Here is a 17337-nt window from a genome sequence, read left to right as displayed (position 1 = left end):
TACTATTACTATTATTTGAGGCTGGGTCTTGCTTTGTTGCCCAAGCTGGAGTGCAGTGGTGTGATCATAGCTCCCTGTAGCCTCCACCTGCTGGGCTCAAGCCATCCTCTCACCTAAGCCTTCTGAGCAGCTGGGTCTACAGTTGTGCACCACCACGCCGAGCTAATTTTTTTTTCCTTTTTGAGACAGAGTTTTGCTCTGTCGCCCAGGCTGGAGGGCAAAGGCATGATCTCATCTCACTGCAACCTCCACCTCCCGGGTTCAAGAGGTTCTCCTGCCTCAGCCTCCCGAGTAGCTGGGATGACAGGTGTGCACCACCTCACCTGGGGTTTTTTTTTTTGTATTTTTAGTAGAGATGGGGTTTCACCATGTTGGCCAGACTGGTTTCGAACTCCTGACCTCAAGCAATCTGCCCGCCTCAGCCTCCAAAAGTGCTGGAATCACAGGAGTAAACCACCACACCCAGCATCCACCGCCAAATTAGGAATGCAAAACTCTCCTTCAAGTACGGCAAGGCCCCCACATACAGACACACGTGTTTGAGGTTTATGCTCATTTTATTATAAAAAAATACAGAATCCAAAGTTGATTGTGACGGGAAGAGGGGAGGCCCGGTCGCCAGCTCCAGGCCTGGCAACGCGGCCCGCCCCGCCGACCCCCTACAAAAGCCCTCTGCCCACCCCCCACCACCGGGCGTGCCTCGAGCCGCCGGCCGGCGGCCGTACACAATATATATTTATATATAATATATATAAAACACAGAGTCAGGAAAGGCGGATAGAAATATGAAATCCGTATAAATGCGTTGTTTCCTTCATTAAAGTGTCTTCGGGGAGGAGTTTCTTTTTTTTTTTTTTTTGGTAGTGGTTCCCTCCCTTTTGTCCTTTTTTTCTTTTTCTTAGAAACATTATCAGGTCACAGAGCTGAGAGAGGGGCTCTGACAGACAAAAGGAGCTTATTGCCAAGTGCAGCTTCTACTCTAAAAGTCCACCCCACCCCCCCCACCAAAATAAAAGACCCCCTATGAAGGGCTGAAAAAACATAAACAGTCCAGTCCGTCCTCAGGAATACGTGGAAAATAAAATCACAGTTTGCACTTGCTGGCTCTATTTACAGGAATAGAAGGTCTTCTCGGCCTCGGAGAGGGCCGGTGAGGGGGACGGGTAGGGGGCTGTTTGCATCGGCCAAAGCAGTTTCTAAGACATGGCAGGACTGTGATTCCGAAGGGCGCTGGAGCAAAACAGTGTCTGGGAGGAAATTACCAGGAGGACGGGGGTGGGCGATGGGGTATGAGGTCCCCCAACCACAATTAGGGGCGCTCACCACGTACCCCTTCCGGCTCAGACTCACCCAACCTGGATCACCGGGGGGGTCCGTGGTGGGCTGCAGCCAGAACCCCACAAGTGGGGTGCAGAGCAGAGAGGAGCAGCTGTGTTCCCGACCCCGTGTTCCGCGTTCCCCTCCCCCAGGCCAGGGCACAGGGACCCCGCACCGCTGCAATGGCAGGGAATAAATTAAATTAAAAACTCAAGTCTTTTTGATCCAACCACGAAAAATACACTAAAAAAAAAAATTGCCAAGAGGTTCCCAGGTTCTCCGACGCCCCAGAGGAGATGGCTTGGCCAGGCTCTGCACCCACACCCCAGCCCCTCCGGCCTCGGGGGGGGGCGCTCTCGGCCGTCCCCTCCCTGAGGGCTGGTCCTGGGGCGGGTGGATGGCCCCTGCCCGGCGGGGGCGGCACCAGGTGAGGGAGAAGCAGCGTCTCTATTTGGTCTCAGAGGCGGGGGCCGCAGCCAGGTCCGGAGGGCCGAGGTCAGGCGGTCCAGGCGGGGCCGTCCAGGCAGGGCCGGTGTCCTGCAGGGCTGGGACTAGGAACCCAGGAGGGTCCAGAGCACGGGGATGGTGCTGAGGAAGAGGCGGCAGCCGCCCGGGCTGCTACACGAGTTATTGCTGGTGAAGATGGGCTCAGGAGCCTCGTACAGGGTCTCGTCTGCGGGTGGCAGAGACAGCACGCTCAGGGGCGGCCCAAACCCCACACGGCTTCCCACATGCCACCCGCCCTCAGGGTGCACATCTGCCCAACGGGCTCATCACCCCACCAGGCAGGCCCTCGGCTCCCTCTTGGTGCTATCCCCGATGCCCATTCTCCGGGCAAAGTCACTTGGCCTCAAGTGAGGGACCTGGCTGTTGAATTCAACCTTCACTCTTTAATCTTTTTTTTTGCTTTATTTTATTTTATTTTTTTGAGAAGGAGTCTCACTGTCGCCAGGCTGGAGTGCAGTGGCGCAATCTGGGCTCACTGCAACCTCCGCCTCCCGGGTTCAAGCAATTCTCCAGCCTCAGCCTCCCAAGTAGCTGGGACTACAGGCATGCGCCACCACGCCCGGCTAATTCTGTATTTTTAGTAGAGATGGGGTTTCACCATGTTGGCCAGGACGGTCTCCATCTCTTGACCTTGGGGTCCGCCCGCCTCAGCCTCCCAAAGTGCTGGGATTACAGGTGTGAGCCACCGTGCCCGGCCACTCTGTTTTTATTTTTATTTTTATTTTATTTTTTAGATGCAGTCTTGCTGTATCACCCAGGCTGGAGAGCAGTGGCACAATCTGGGCTCACTCCAACCTCCACTTCCCGGGTTCAAGTGATTCTCCTGCCTCAGTCTCCTGAGTAGCTGGGATTACAGGAGCCCACCACCAGGCCCGGCTAAATTTTGTATTTTTAGTAGAGATGGGGTTTCGCCATGTTAACCAGGCTGGTCTCAAACTCCTGACCTCAGGTGATCCACCTGCCTCAGGCTCCCAAAGTTGGGATTACAGGCGTGAGCCACCACACCTGGCCTGCTTTGTCTTTTAGAGACGGAGTCTTGCTCTGTCACCCAGGCTGGAGTGCAGTGGCGTGATCTCGGCTCACTGCAGCCTCGGCTTCCTGGGCTCAAACGATTCTCCCCCCTCAGCATCCCAATGTGCTGGGATTATAGGCGTGAGCCACTGCGCTCAGCTAACCTTCACTCTCGAAGGTCTGACATGTTCGTCAGATGGGGAAATCGAGGCTGGGGCAAGGCAGGGCAAGATAGGGAAACCCGAGGCCCCCTGTCCTGGCTCTTCTGAACACTCACTGGTTCTGTGGGTTTAGGACACAGGGGTGGGGGCCTGGATCCTGCCCATTCCCCTGAGCACTTACTGGTCGGCCGCACATACACCTTCAGTCGCAGGCAAGGCCGGTCAACAGCATTGGGAGGCGTGGCAGCTAGAAGAGAGGGGATGGGGATGAGTGGGGAAGTGGCTCTTGGTGCCTGAGACCTCCTGGGGCTGTACTCCCTTCCCCACCCTGGTGAATCAACCCTGACCCCAGGTGGAGAGCCACCCATAAAACTCCTAATCGTAAATCAAAGCCCCAGACACAACGCCCCCTATTTCCCAGCAGTCTCCTGCACATTCCCCCTGCTCCTCCCTCTGTCCAATCCTGATCCCAGGACCTGGGGGTGTCTGTGTCTTTGTTCTGCTCTGCCTCACCCCAGGGCAGCACAGGGTGAGCTTGGAAAATGATGTATTTGTTTTCAAGCAATCAGCAAACAGGTGATATATCAATAGTGAAATGATTGACCTGGGTTCAAATCTCTGTCTCTGAGAGCCTGTGGACAAGCCGCTCCCTCTCTGGGCCTTGCCTGGCAACACAGTAGAGTCTCTGGGAAAGATTCTTTTTTTTTTTTTTTTTTTTTTTTTTTTTGTGATGGAGCTTTGCTCTTGTCGCCCAGGCTGGAGTGCAATGGTACGATCTCAGCTCACTGCAACCTCCGCCTCCTGGGTTCAAGCGATTCTCCTGCCTCAGCCTCCCAAGTAAGCAGGATTACAAATGTGTGCCACCATGCCTGGCTAATTTTTGTATTTTTAGTAGAGACGGGGTTTCACCATGTTGGCTGGGCTGGTCTTGAACTCCTGACCTCAGGTGATCCACCTGCCTCGGCCTCCCAAAGTGCTGGGATTACAGGCGTGAGCCACCGCCACGCCTGGCCGGGAAAGATTATTTCCATCTGGTTTTTACGCCCAAAATTCTGGCATCACTGCCCCTACTTTTGGGCCCCCAGAAGCGTCCTGGAGTGCAGTGGGGGTGTCCGCAAGGGTCAAGAGACGAGGAAAAGGACCCCTGAAGCCAGGGCCGCTGGGGTGTGCACACGTGTGGACAATTGAACAGGGGACGGGTCCACGTGCATGCACACATGGATGTGGTCTTGCTGTCTCTGCCGGGCCTGGGGCCCCTGACGGCCTGGCTCTCATGGCTACCACCTCTGTCCGCCCCCTAGAAACCCCTCACACTGGAAGATGAAGATAAAAAGCACGTAATAAAAATAACATTCATCACACAGATAGGACGAATAATTACAGTAATTATCTTTATGAAACTGCCGTCTCAGAAAGAAAAATGTAATTTTTCTCATATTATGGGGACTTAATTTAAACACCTTCCCCCCTCCCCCACCCGCTTCTTCCCTGAATTAAAAGGGAAAAATCCAACTAGAGCAGAGAAAGGAGGCAATGGGGCCTTGTAAAGTTTCATTTCACACAGCAGGAGCTGGGTGTCCAGGCACTGGCCCCCCTGCAGCCTGGGGGCACAGACCCCAGATCCCCGACTCCCCATCCCTCGGGCCCCGAGATGCTGAGAAGCCGGGGTCCCCACTCCACGAGAATCCCTCAGTCTCAGCGCCACGGCGGAAGCCACGAGTGTGATGCCATCATCCCCATCTCAGGTGGGCAGTGCCTGGACCCCACATTCCCCACCAAGGTCACAGATATCAAGCAGGACTGGGACTCCGGCTGGCGCTGCTGTGTTCACCACCTGGCTTTGGCCTTTCGTGGGGACAGACAGGCCAGCTTCGGACCTCCGATAAGTAGCAGGGACTGGCAGCCTCCCTCAGCCTGGTCCACCCAGCCTGGCCCACCATGGAGTCCTGCAGATGTGACTATCCCCAAGGCTGCCGCCACCCAACCTTCAGATGAAGACCCCACGGTCCTCAGGGAGTGTCCGAGCCTGGCATGGGTCCCAGGGAGATACCGGGGTGGGTGCGGGGCAGGGAGGACCTGGAGACCCCCTACCCAGTCTGGGTGCGGCTGGTGCAGCAGGGGCCCTGTGGGTTTTTTTTCTTCTTTTAAAGACAGGGCCTCGCTCTGCCACCCAGGCTGGAGTGCAGTGGAGTGACCAGAGCTCATGCACTCCAAGCAGCCCTCCTACCTCAGCCCCCCGCACAGCTGGGACCACAGGCCCATGCCACCACACCTGGCTAATTGTTTTTATGTTTTTGTAGAGAGAAGGTCTCCCTACGTTGTCCACGCTGGCCTCAAGTGATCCTCCCGCCTCAGCCTCCCAAAGTGCTGGAATTGCAGGAGTAAGCCCCAGCACCCAGCCTAGCTGTGGCTTCCACCAAGCTCCCCTCCCCTGCTGGGCTCCGGATGCCTCAGTTTCCCTCCTCAGTGTGCTGGGGCTCGGGCACCCTGGTCTCGCTAACGGGGGGCTGAGCCAGGTCTTTTGGCCTAACCGCCAGGTGGTCTGAGCTGGAGGCCCAAGATCACAATAGCGCAGCCTCAGTCCCCCTCCAAGCCTCAGTTTCGCCATATGCAACGAAGGACGAGGAAAGTCCAGGCCTCCCGGGATGGCTGGGAGGATGGCAAGTCCATCATGCACTTGACTTCTGGGGGGGTCAGTGACCTGGGTGGGTCAGTGGCCAGCGCCGGCCCTGACCCCACTCCGCGGCCCCGCCCACTCCCCCCTGGCCCCACACCGCGGCCCCGCCCACTCTGCGGCCCCGCCCGCCCCTGCCCCCGCTCCGCGACCCCGCCCACGGCGCTGCCCCGCCCCCGCGTCCCCGCCCACTCTGCGGCCCCGCCCACTCTGCCCCCGCTCCGCGACCCCGCCCACGGCGCTGCCCCGCCCGCCCCTGCCCCCGCTCCGCGACCCCGCCCACGGCGCTGCCCCGCCCCGCGGCCCCGCCCACTCTGCGGCCCCGCCCACTCTGCCCCCACTCCGCGACCCCGCCCACGGCGCTGCCCCGCCCACTCCCCGGCCCCACCGCCGCGGCCCCGCCCACTCGGGCCCCGGCAGCCCCGGCCCGACCCCACTCACAAATGTAGTAATACTCGTGGCCGGGCCGGAACTCGAAGCCCAGGGAGAAGGGCGTGAAGAGCTGGAACTTCTCCGAGAACTTGAGCGGCCCCCCGGGCGCGGCGGGCCGGTTGCACTCCCAGCGCTTGAAGCCGCGCTGGCGGTGGTCGCAGGAGGCGTGGCCCTCGCCGTTGACCATGTACAGCACGTAGTGCTCCATGCGCTCGGCCGGCGGCAGCGGCGCCCCATAGTGCGGGCAGTAGATGTCCAGGTAGTCATTGATGCTCACCTCCACCGTGTAGCCCCCGCCGTCGTCCCCTGCGCCTGCGTGGAACCTGCGGGGACAAGGCGGCCAGAGGTCAGCGCCCGGAGCGAGGAACGGGGCACGGTCAGGGTGCGCGGGGAGGGCCGGGGTCAGGGGACAGGAGCACGAGGGACGGGTCAGGGTGCGCGGGGAGGGCCGGGGTCAGGAGCACGGGGGACGGGTCAGGGTGCGCCAGGGGGGGACAGGGTCAGGGGACAGGTGCATGGGGCACGGGTCAGGGTGCGCGGGGAGAGATGGCTCAGGGGACAGGTGCACGGGGCACGGGACAGGGTGAGCGGGGAGGGACGGGTCAGGGGACAGGTGCACGGGGAAGTCAGGCCGGGGAACGGGGGAGGGGTCAGTTCGCAAGGTGGTCTCCGCCTGGGCCCTGAATGGTGATAGCGGTCAGCAGGTGGGGTTGGGAGCCCACCATCTCTTGCCTGGCACTGCCCCCCACCTCCTGCCTCAGCGTCCCCAACAGCCCCACGGCAGGGCCAGCAGCGAGGTGGGTATCCAGGTGGGTGACATCTGGACCCCTGTGTGCAAAGGGCCGGCGGGGGGTTCCTGACTCCGGGCCTCTGCACAAGCTGTCCCTCCACCAAGAATTCCCTCTCCAGAAACTTAGCATCTACCTAACATGCTGAACATCTGTGCTGCCTCCTCCAGGCAGCTCCCAGCCCTGTTTTCCTTCTGCACTCCCGCCTGTTGAGAAGGACCGGGGCAGCGTGGGGGACACAGGTCGGGCATTCCAGCTCGCTCTGGGGCAAGCTCTGCCCCCACCCTGGCCTCAGTTTCCCCAAAGAGAACGGAACTTGGCGTGAAGAATCCCTCCACCCTCCTCTCTCTCAGCACCCCCAGAGTTCCGCCCACGACCCCCTCTCTCTCAGCCCCCCGAGTTCCACCTGCTGCCCAGCTTGGAGGCATCAGCGCCCCCGAGTTCCACCCGCACCCGCCGCCCAGCTCAGAGACATCCTGGGTTCCACTCCCAGCTCCTAAGGAGTTTCACCTGTCGCGCCCCCCGCCCCCCCCCCCCGCTTCAACCCCTGAGTTCCACCTGCCACCCCCCCTCTCAGTCCCGCAGAGTTCCACCCGCTGCCCAGTTTGGAGGCATCCTGGGCTCCACTCCCAGCCCCACCCCTGCCCTCCTGTGTACCCCTGTGAGCCCCACACCACCCTCTCACATCTGGAACCCAGAAACCTCCCGAGACCTGAGCCCCGGAATCCGGCGGCCTCCTGGTCTCCCTCCCTGGTGCCTGCACTCCTGACACCTCAGCCCCCAGCCCTGCCTCCAGGCCTTTGCCCTGAGGTCCCCCAGATGCAACCCGCAAGCCCCTTCCTCCAGGGAGCCCCCTGACCCGGCCTTGTCTGTGAGGATAGAGGTCAGCCGAGAGAGGGACCGGCGGCTCCCCGTCCCTCACCGCCTCGGGCGATGGCAGCAGGAGCCCTTAGATCTCCTGGCTGTGGTCCCCAGGGCCCCTGTCATGTAACCGGCGGCCTGGACCAAGCGGGGCACCAGGGGAGCCCTGAAAGGGACTTATTAGCACATAAAAGACCTGAACAGGGAGGAATGGGGGGTCCCCCACACCGCTCCTGCCTCCTCCCTCTATGCACAGGCAGGGGAAACTGAGGCCCCACCAGTGTTGGCAGCACGTGGGTACAGGCTGCTCCGATCCCAGCCCTGGCACTGCCTCCAGGCCCAGCACAGCCACCGCCACTCTGGCCTGCAGGGGTGAGCCTGCCGCAGGCCCCACACCGGGGGCACTAATTGGCACAGCAGCTCGAGAGAGAGGGTGGTGGGATTATCAGACGGCATCGGCCCGGCCCCCCGCCACCCCGAGATGCCACTCCAGGCAGGGCTGGGGGTTCCTGGGTCTCCAGGGGTGAGAAGGGGCAGGCAGGCATGCTCACTTGAGCCTCAGTTTCCCCACTAGGGATCTGGCACGAAGATCTCCAGAGCAAAGAATTCCAAGGCAGGGAGGCGGAGGTGGTGAAATCACTCTCCAGCCCTTCCCTACCTGGTTGGATTCGTCCAGGGACGGAGAGCTTCCCAGGCCTCCTTCATCACCCCTGTGAGCCCAGCACAGGGGACAGTGGGAGGGCGTTTTGCAGGGAAATCTCCCCTGGGCACCAGGCCTGGGGGGCAGGGGCCTGTCCGGGGCTTCAGAACCTTGCAGTTCTGGGCTTGGGTCTGGATTTGAGCTCTTGGGTCTCGAGGTCTGTCCTCCTCTCAGAGGCTCCCTTTCCCCTCCGTGCGGGGGGATGGTCCTCCCGGCTGTTGGACACTCGGGGTGCGTCCGCACAGACACGGGGGCAGCCCCCATACAGGCTCAGACGGAGACGGGCTCGACCTCAGCCCACCCCTCAGGCTGCCCCATTGGCCGGCCGGGTACAGGCGTCTCATTGACCCGCTGGCCCCTTGGGCACAATCGATGCAGAAGCTGCTCCAACCTTTTTGAAAAGTCATTTTCGTTCCTGCCCAGCCCAAGTGAAAGCCCATTGATCAGGCGGTCGATGGCAGCCAAGGCCCAGCTCCCGCCTGGGACTGCCCACACTAGGTCGCCCTGCAGGGGAGGCCTCCGTGGAGGAACCACAGGGGCGTCTGGGCTCCCCACTGCCCAGTGGCCTCAGTTTCCCCTCCTGTCCCGGCAATGATCCCCAGGGAGCCACACTGAACTCAAAAAAAGAACCTGGCTCCTAGCAGGACGCTTCTTGAGACAGAGCAGCCTCTGAAGGTGGGCCCACAGCACCAGCCCTGTTGGTCCCCCTCTGGCCTCTTGGTTCCCCGATGGTGCCTCCTTCGCCCACGTCTGACACCACCGTGTTCTCTCCTCCTGTTCTGCCTTCGGTAAAACATCAGAGACCGAGGCTTCTGTGTGGCTGAGCAGCCAGGTGCCTGGGCCGCTCCAGGCTACAGCAAGAGTCTGCCAGGGCCCAGCCTCCCCATATCCCAAGCCTCACTCTTCTGCAAAGCAGACCCTGTAACACATTGGCGGCGGCTCAGACCCTTCCATCCATTCCTGATCCTCAGAATAAAATCCACACCCCTCCAGGCCTGTGTGGCCCATCCACTCCACCCTCCTCATCCTCCTCTCTCCAAGACTCCTCCCTTCCAGCCACACCAGCCTCCCGGCTGTCCCTGTTCCCACCAAGGGCCTCTGCAGGTGCTGTTCCCACTGCCTGCAATGCTGTTCCCTGTGCCCCACCCCATATCACATCTGCTCTTTACAGGGTTTGCTGTCTGAATCCTGGATCCTGATGTTGGCCTCCTCTGTCCCTTCCCCAAGGCCCTACACAGGCCCTGCATACAGTGGTGCTCAATAACGAGTGAATTAAAAAGGTCAAGAGGCGAGGACTTTGCAATGCCAGAGTTGTGAGGAGCAGCCCACAGGTGCGTGTGTTGGGGGGTACGTCCCAGGGGAACCCCCACCCCCGGCTCTGGCTGCCGGAGTGGGGCCGTATTTTTCCCTTTGCGTCTCTAAAATAGTGGCGGCCTTGCTGTGTTGGCATTCCCGGTTCCAAGTTGGCAGGCGAGCCCGAGGCGGGCGCGTTGCCCCTGTTGAGGGTGGCGCCTGCAGGCGGGAGGGAGGAGGGGGCCCCCACCCCCCACTCCAAAACCACACCTGGGGAGAGGCAGACAAAGCCTTCGCTTCCTCCATTAGTGATGAAGCCTCGATATGCAAATCCTCCCCAGAATGGCAGAGAGACTGAAATTCTCACTAAGGGGTTAATGACTGATTTGGGATTTTTTCCCAGACAGAGCGGCGGTGGCAGCTTTTACTCCTCCGGGTTCCCTCTGCCGGGCCACACCTTCCCCCCCATGCTCACTCAACCTGTGGGTGCCAAAGTCCACGCCTCCAGGCAGCCCTCCAGGCCCCAGGCAGAGCCTCACCCAGCAGGGCTCCCCTCCTGCCCACTGGGCCTCCTGGCTGTCACCCCCTTCCAGCAAGCGGCCTGGAGCTAATTAGCTCCAATCGGGCAATTGTCAAGTTATTAGACGCTAATAGCTAAGCGACTAATTAGGAATCTCGCCCAAAACTGGGGTGGGGGTGGGCTGGGCGGCCTTCCAGGACTGGAAACTGAGGCAGCGGTGTGGCCGGCAGCCAGGACCCCGTGGGTGGGCAGGTGCTCTCCTGCACCCGTCCCCATCTCTCTTCCAGGGTGGAGAAGCTCCCGGGGAGGCCCAGGCTGGCCAGATGAGCAGGCAGCGCGGGTCCCGAAGCCCAGCGTGGGGCTGAGGCTGCCCGTCCCCTCCTGCCACCCCCAGCAAGACCTGCTGGGATGACCGCCAGCACCCACACCTGGCTTTTCCAGGGACGGAAGAGATGTCCCCCCTGACTGAGGGAGCTTTTCCTCCTGCTCAGGACCTGGGTGGGACCTGAAGGGAAATCAGTCCCCGGGATGGTGCAGGGTCTGCCCGAGAAAGGACAAGTATGGCCTAGTGGTGCAGGAGGGTAAACTGAGGCAGGGCCTTAGAAATGAAGCAAAATAGGAAAAAGATGGGCCGGGCAGGGTCAGCCCCACCTCAGCCTCCATCACCGTGGGCGTGGGTGGCCCTGGTACAGAGTGCAGCGAGCGCAGCTGCCATCGGCCACCCACCTTCCTGCCCCTCCCAGGGCTATCCCTGGCTCCCCCCGGGCCGGCCCCAGGCGGGACACCCTGGACTGTGCCCAACTTCCAGGTGGCCTTGGGTGAGTCACCGTCTCTCAGGGCCTCGGCTGCTCTGTCCCTGAAGTGGGGGCCCCCGACCCACAGGGCAGGCGGACGAGGGGCACACAGAGCTGGGGGGGGCACGCCGCTGAGTCTCTCGGCCAGACCCCACACCAGCCTGGTCTGGGAGCAGGTGTGGCACGAGCCCCCCACCGGGACCGGCTCGGCCACAGAGTTCAAACGCCTGCTTGAGGTTAAAGCAAAAACCCCGCCGGCTCGTCTGCTCCTCCGCAGCCTGTGTGTCTGGGGCGACAGGACAGTGGGTACAGGGACGGGGGGAGCTCAGCCCTTCCCCCAGCAAGGTACAAAGCCCAGCTCTCCCTCAGGACCCATCCGCAGAAGAGGCTGGTCCCGCACACAGGACCGAGGGGCAAGGCCTGGCTGCATCCCGGTTCCTGAGGAGGAGAGAAGCCGTGTCCCGGGGAACACACGGCCACCGGGGCAGGACCCTCATGGATGAGAAGGAAACCACCAGCTCCACAGAAACGCTGCCACCCGGACCCCCATGAACGCACAACCCGCCGCCTCCGTGTGACCCCGAGGGACCCACGTAGGGCCGGTCCCCTGCAGACCTATGGAGACGTCAGCCCAGAGACGGGGGAAGATCAAATCCCACTGCGTTCACGGCCCCCCGCCACGGAGCCTCTGTTCCCTTCTCTGCAAACTGAGGCCGCCCAGGGAGGCCTGCGGTGGAGGCGGAAGGCCTCGGCCACCCATGGCACCCCAGGATGCCCAGAGATGGGGAAGACAGAGACCCAAAGAGACCGTGAGACACAGAGACCATGGTGCCTCAGTGGAAGCATCCTCCCCACCACAGAAGCTGCCTCAGTTTCCCCTCTGGGGAGGGGACACTAAACCCCTGGGACCACCCTCAGGCCTTTGCCCATCCACACCAGGCCCTATTGGCCGAGCCGCACCCACCGCAAGGCTCCATCACCCCCACTTCACGGAGCAGGCCTGGGGGTTCCAGGCTGCTGAGGCACCTGCCCGACGTCACGCCCAGGTCTCCCAGACTCCAGAGTCCGAGTCCAGGTACCCCACAGCCTCCAGGACCCCACCCTCAGGCCCACCGCCCGGCTCTCCTAGCCCCCCAATGCCGAGTGGACCAGCTTCTCTCAAACAAAACAAAAAACCCTCATGCAGCAGAACACAGCATCACCCCCTTCAAAGCCGGCTCCCCCTGAGGCCGAGGGACGCCGGCGATGCCACGGGGAGTGGGACACCCCATTCACCTCTGCCCTCTGCCGGGGGACGGCTCCTCCCTTGGGGAGTGAGCCCTTGCAAAGGTCACCATTTTCCATCTGGTGTTTGAGGGGAGCCCGGCTGCTGCCCACACCCAAGGGCCATTGGGTTCATGGGGAACCCCGGGAGGGTGGCCGAAGCCCAGAGATGCCCAGTGTGGGCAGGCGCCCACCCAGTGCCCCCAACCCAGGTCCACATGGCTGCAGATTTCCAACCAGAAGGTGGGGACTCCTGGGGACCACAGGTCCCTGCGTCCACCCTGCTCTGAGGCTCGATGGCCATTTGCACACGGGCCCTGGTCCCGTCCCCAGGGGAGGAGGAGAGGGAGGGCCAACAGCGGGGTTGCCATCGTGGACCATGCTGGGGCCACCACTGCCCCCACATTGCAGGCCCTCAGCCAGCCAGCACTGCCCCCAGGCAGACACACTTACATGCACCCCACACGCAAACACGCACACACACCTGCACTCCACACACAGACAAAATTCATGCATGCCACAGGCAGACACGCACAGGGACCTCGGACACTGCAGACGCGGGTGCCATGCACAGGCACACTCATGCACACACACATGCACCTCATATGCAATCACGCAGACACATGTGCAAACACGCCAGAGCTGTGCCCTGTGGATTCACGCAGCCTCCTGCCACACACAGACACATGTAACTTGCAGCTGGATGCGACTCCAGGCACACCTGCACACCACTTCTCCCCACCGCTGCACGCAAACACACATGAGCAGCCATGGGAATGCACACGCAGTGTCGTGGCCAGGACAGGTGAGGGCAGCCGGCCAGGTCCAATAGAACAGGTGAGGGCAGCCGGCCAGGTCCAACAGGACAGGTGAGGGTAGCCGGCCAGGTCCAAGCCCTGGAAGCCCTAGCCTGATGCGGGTTGGCTGGGAACAGGCCCAGAGACTCCTGGCGGCCAGTTCAGGGGTACCCAGCTCAGGTTGAGGGGTGGGTCGGACAGACGCTGTGCAGTCACTGGTGGGGGTGGCGGGGCCAACTAGCCAGACCACCCAATGGGGCCCCACCTTATAGCGGCCCAAAGAGGTGGGTGCGGGGTCCCCTGGGTGCGGGCAACGCATCTCACAGCAGAGAGGGTGTGATGTGGAAACAGACCACACAGTTGTCGCCTGGGCACAGGTGCCAGGCCAATGGGCGGAAGGGGTGGCCGGCGACGCTATGGCACTGCCCGGGCCTGCGGGCCCCATCGAGCACACGGTCCCCTGGTGCCCACGCTGCTGTCTGCCCCCCATCGCAGCTGTCCCCGTCTCCCAGTGCCTTTCTGTATGCCCCTCTCAAAGACTTGGGGTCCCCACATCCCCCACACACCTGCCCGACCCCATCATCCCTCCCCGGCCAGCCCAGCCTCACACCTTAGGCCTGCTGGCTGACGCCACTCCTCTCCCCAAGCCGATGTCCCCTCCACAGGGTCCCCTTGGATACGGAGGCCCAGCACCACCCCCTGCCGTGCCTGACACCCCCGCCACCCAGGCACAGGTCCCAGGCAGGTGCCCCTGGACACCAAATCTGAGAACTGCAGAGACCCCCGATGTTGGCGACGAAGCCCTGATTCTGGCTGGATCCCGGCTTCCCGGGAAGGTGCTCACCCAGCCCTGGGCCCCACTGCAGGGTGTCGGCTCCGTCCCCAGCAACCCTGGATACCGCGGGCAGGAGAGGCAGGAGGAGGCAGCCCCGGTGCTGCCCAGGTCGGCTCTACGGACCAGCACGGCCATTCCCTCAGGCAGCGGTCAGAGCTGGGCAACCAGGTCAGACCCGGAGCAACAGGAGGTGGCTGGGCCAAGCCAGGCACTGGGGAGGCCGCTTCCTTCCCCTGGCCGGGGGTCCGGCCCGCAGCCCGCAGCCCGCAGCCCTGTGGCAGGTGGGGCAGCAGGGTGGCCTTGGCGACCCCTTTCCTCCCCCCGGTTGCTGGGTCCTCGTGTGTTTGGCGTTTGCTAGAACAAAGGACAGGCCACGCTGGGGATGGGAGATTCCGCAGCTGAAACCAAAAACTTGGGCCGGGGAAGCGCTGCCCGCTGGACTCCCCGCACGGCCAGCGACAGCCTTAATCAAACCCACATGTGACCAGCACAGCGGGCAGCTCAGGGACCCGCTCTGAGGTGGGCCAGCCGTCCAACAGCAGCCCGGGGTCCCTGCCCTCAGCCCCCAGGGGCCCGATCCAAGGCCGTCGACCAGGGTGGGGGGTGGGCCTGTGCGTGTTCCCCACCCCCACGGCGGAACACGGGCCGCCCTTGTCCCCGAGCCCGCCTCAAAGAGACCCCTTCATGCAACTTTCCTCCCGGGGACCGAGGACAGCAGGAGACAGCGGGGACAAGAAGGGATGGCGGGCTCCGGAGGGTGGCTCGGTCGGCACAGGAAGCGGCTGGAAAACGGAGAGAAAGTGACCAGTGGCAGAAGAGTGGGCGGGGGGAGTGGCCGCCTCAGCCCCCGATGTGCAGCTCTGTGCACCTTGGGAAGACGGTGACACCCTGAATGCTGGGGCTGACTCCCTACCGAGCCCCAGGACCCCCAAAGCCCCGGCTCCCACGGGACCCCCAGGGAAGCTGCAGCCTGCTCGGGCCTTGAGACCCTGGGATGGCTCGGAGGCTTCTGCCGACGACCAGGCCATGGCCAGGCCCCGGCAAACTTTTCTTGCTCTGACCAACGGGGGCTTCTCCTGTCCCCCACATCGTGCCTGGCCCGGACCTGGTTCAAAACAAGGGGGCCTGCGGCAGGCGGGTGCGGCATCTCGGCCGGGTGTGGCAGGCAGGGCACTGGGCCACCTGGGTCCCGCCCCAAGTCCCCCCTTGCATGACCTTGAGCCAGCCCCTCATCCCCTCTGCACCTCAGTTTCCCGGTCAGCGCCCAGAGGACAGGAGAGGACTCCATCCCACTGCTCCTCCCGGGGCTGACCCCCAGCTCCCCGGCCCCTCAGTTTCCTTTCAAAGCTGGGCCCTTGGCCCCCTGGAGTGAAGCAGATGCTCGGTCTTAAGGGAGGGACACTCCAACTTCCCCAAGTTCATCTGGGGACCTGCGGGCAGGACGCACCCAGAGATCCCTCGAGGGCCACAGTCCCCCACCTCCGGTGCCAAGGTCCCCGGGGATCCCCACCAAATACGAAACCGAGGGGGCTCCCCAGAGAGGCGGGTGGATCAGGGGTCCCCCAAGTCCAGGCAGGCAACTCAGGGGCTACCCGGCATCGGAGGGTGCCAGAGGGGTTCCCCAAACTCCAAGAGACGTCGGCGCTCTGGGGGATGTGGGGCGCGAGTCCCCACAGTCCGTAGGGCAATGGGGCGCCCCGGGGGAGGCAGGCGCGAAAGGAGCGAGTCCCCCAAACTCCGGGGGGCCAGAACTCCCTGGGGGGCTCCCGCGGGAACCGGGCGCCCGCATCCCGGCGGCGGCGCGCGCGTGGGGGCGCCCGGAGCTCGGGGGGCGCGAGGCCGGGCGCGGCGTGGGGGGCGTTGGGGGGTCCCCGGGCGCCCCCCGCGCGCGGCCGCGCTCACCTGGGGTTGCTGCGGTTCCAGTAGACGGCGTAGCGGTCCGAGTTGGCGCGGGCGGCGTCCTCGGCGCGCGCGAAGGGCGGCGGCGGCAGCGGTAACAGCAGGAGCAGCAGCGGGAGCAGCGGGCGCTGCGCGGGCGCCATGGCCCCGGTCCGGCCGCCGCGCTCGCTCGCTCTCCCGGCCGCCGCCTGCCAGCCGTCTCCGCCTCCTCCGCCGCCGCCGAGCGGGCGGGCGGAGGGCGGGCGGGAGGAGGGCGCGGCGGCGCTTGGAGATCCCGGGCCGCCCCCGCCTCCGCGCGCGCGACCTCGGGCGCCGAGAAGTCAGGCGGCGGCGGGGCGGGGCGCCGGGGTCGCCCCGGGCGCGGGACCCGGCCGCGCGGACTGTCGGAGCGCGGGCCGCCGCCGCCGCACCCGCCGGGGAGGGGCCCGGGCTCCGGCCTTTGTCCCGCCCGAGCGCCGGGAGGGCCGCGGGCGCCCCCTCCCGCCGTGCCCCGGCCGCGCGGGGACTGGGCGGGGGTCTCCAGCCTGCGCCCGCCCCCTGCCCCGGCCCACCCCGTCGCAGGCTCATCCCCCGGGGCCTGCCCCCAGCGACCCCGATTCTGCGCGCCCCCCGCCGGCATTCGCGTGGCCCGGTCCGGGGTCTCCGAAGGGCGGGGGCGTACCCTGCCTCCCGCGTCCCCACGCGCTCCACCCGGCCCGACCCTGAGTCCCGGGCCTCTCACCTGCCCGGTTCCAGCGCTATCCACAGCCTCACCAACCCCGACGCACGCGTCCCAAATCGGGCTCGGCCAACTCCAGCCTCCCTGTGGGGGCCGGGGCAGAGTTTCAGATGGGCGCTGGCCGAAGTCCAAAGCTGCTTGGGCTGCGACCTCCCTGGGGCCCTCCTGGGAGTCGCCTCCTGGGACCCGCGCTGTTCCCTGGGGATGGATTAAGTCCCTACCTCAGCCCTAAGGGTGCCGGGCGAATAGTAGGTGGACCAATGTGGAGTGTGAGCAGCTGGGGATGGGATCCAAGAAGCCCAAAGTGAAGCCCTGGCCGACAGCAAATCACGCAGGAATCCTGCAGGCAGGGCAGGGCCGCTGCCCGGGGGCACAGCTTGTGCAAAGGCCCGGGGTCTGATCTGTTTGGGGAATGCCCAGTGATTTCTCCTCCCGGTAGGCTGACACAGGCGGGGAACTGGGGGCCTGGCCTCTGTTTTGTCTTTTTTCCAATCTATAGAGACAGGGTCTGGCCAAGTTGGCCATGCTGGTCTTGAACTCCTGGGCTCAGGCAATCTTCCTACCTGGGCTTCCCAAAGTGCTAGGATTACAGGCGTGAGCCACTGCACCTGGCCCTCTGTTTTTGCCCTTATTCATGCCACAGCCTCCCTCACCAGACTCTGAGCTTGTGGACGGTAGGCTGTCATCAAGTGCCGGCTGGACTTTGCTGGCGATGCCCAGATCGTGTTGTACCTCTCTGAATTAGTTTCATTCACCAGGGCTAGTGC

The 17337-nt window shown here is 63.5% G+C and overlaps 1 protein-coding gene across 2 annotated transcripts; it reads right to left on the bottom strand.

Annotated features, from left to right (window-relative positions):
• Positions 1-538: 538 nt before the first annotated feature.
• On the bottom strand, positions 539-16128 carry EFNA2 (ephrin A2). Of its 2 annotated transcripts, none has more exons than XM_054465332.2 (4): positions 15856-16128; positions 6112-6425; positions 3178-3243; positions 539-1990 (listed from the first exon to the last, which is right to left on the bottom strand). In XM_054465332.2, exons 1-4 carry the CDS (start codon positions 15993-15995, stop codon positions 1869-1871), a joined length of 642 nt encoding a protein of 213 aa, XP_054321307.1. In that variant the 5' UTR covers positions 15996-16128; the 3' UTR covers positions 539-1868. The 2 variants fall into 2 exon arrangements, with proteins under 2 accessions (XP_054321307.1, XP_063513537.1); XM_063657467.1 differs by having other exon boundaries at positions 664-1247.
• Between the last annotated feature and the right edge of the window lie 1209 nt (positions 16129-17337).

This window comes from Pongo pygmaeus, chromosome 20 (assembly GCF_028885625.2).
Source record: "Pongo pygmaeus isolate AG05252 chromosome 20, NHGRI_mPonPyg2-v2.0_pri, whole genome shotgun sequence".
NCBI classification, from domain to species: Eukaryota; Metazoa; Chordata; class Mammalia; order Primates; family Hominidae; genus Pongo; species Pongo pygmaeus.
The sequence above is the reverse complement of the archived record's forward strand: the minus strand, read 5'-3'. Positions and strand labels throughout refer to the sequence as shown.

Excerpts from the sequence above, each read along its gene's own strand:
- EFNA2 (XM_063657467.1), bottom strand. The coding sequence starts at position 15,995 with ATGGCGCCCGCGCAGCGCCCGCTGCTCCCGCTGCTGCTCCTGCTGTTA. Across the intron at positions 3,244-6,111 it reads CCACGAGTATTACTACATTT|CTGCCACGCCTCCCAATGCT; the intron begins GTGAGTGGGGTC and ends CCTCTCTTCTAG. Across the intron at positions 1,248-3,177 it reads GGTGTATGTGCGGCCGACCA|ACACTGTTTTGCTCCAGCGC; the intron begins GTAAGTGCTCAG and ends ATTTCCTCCCAG.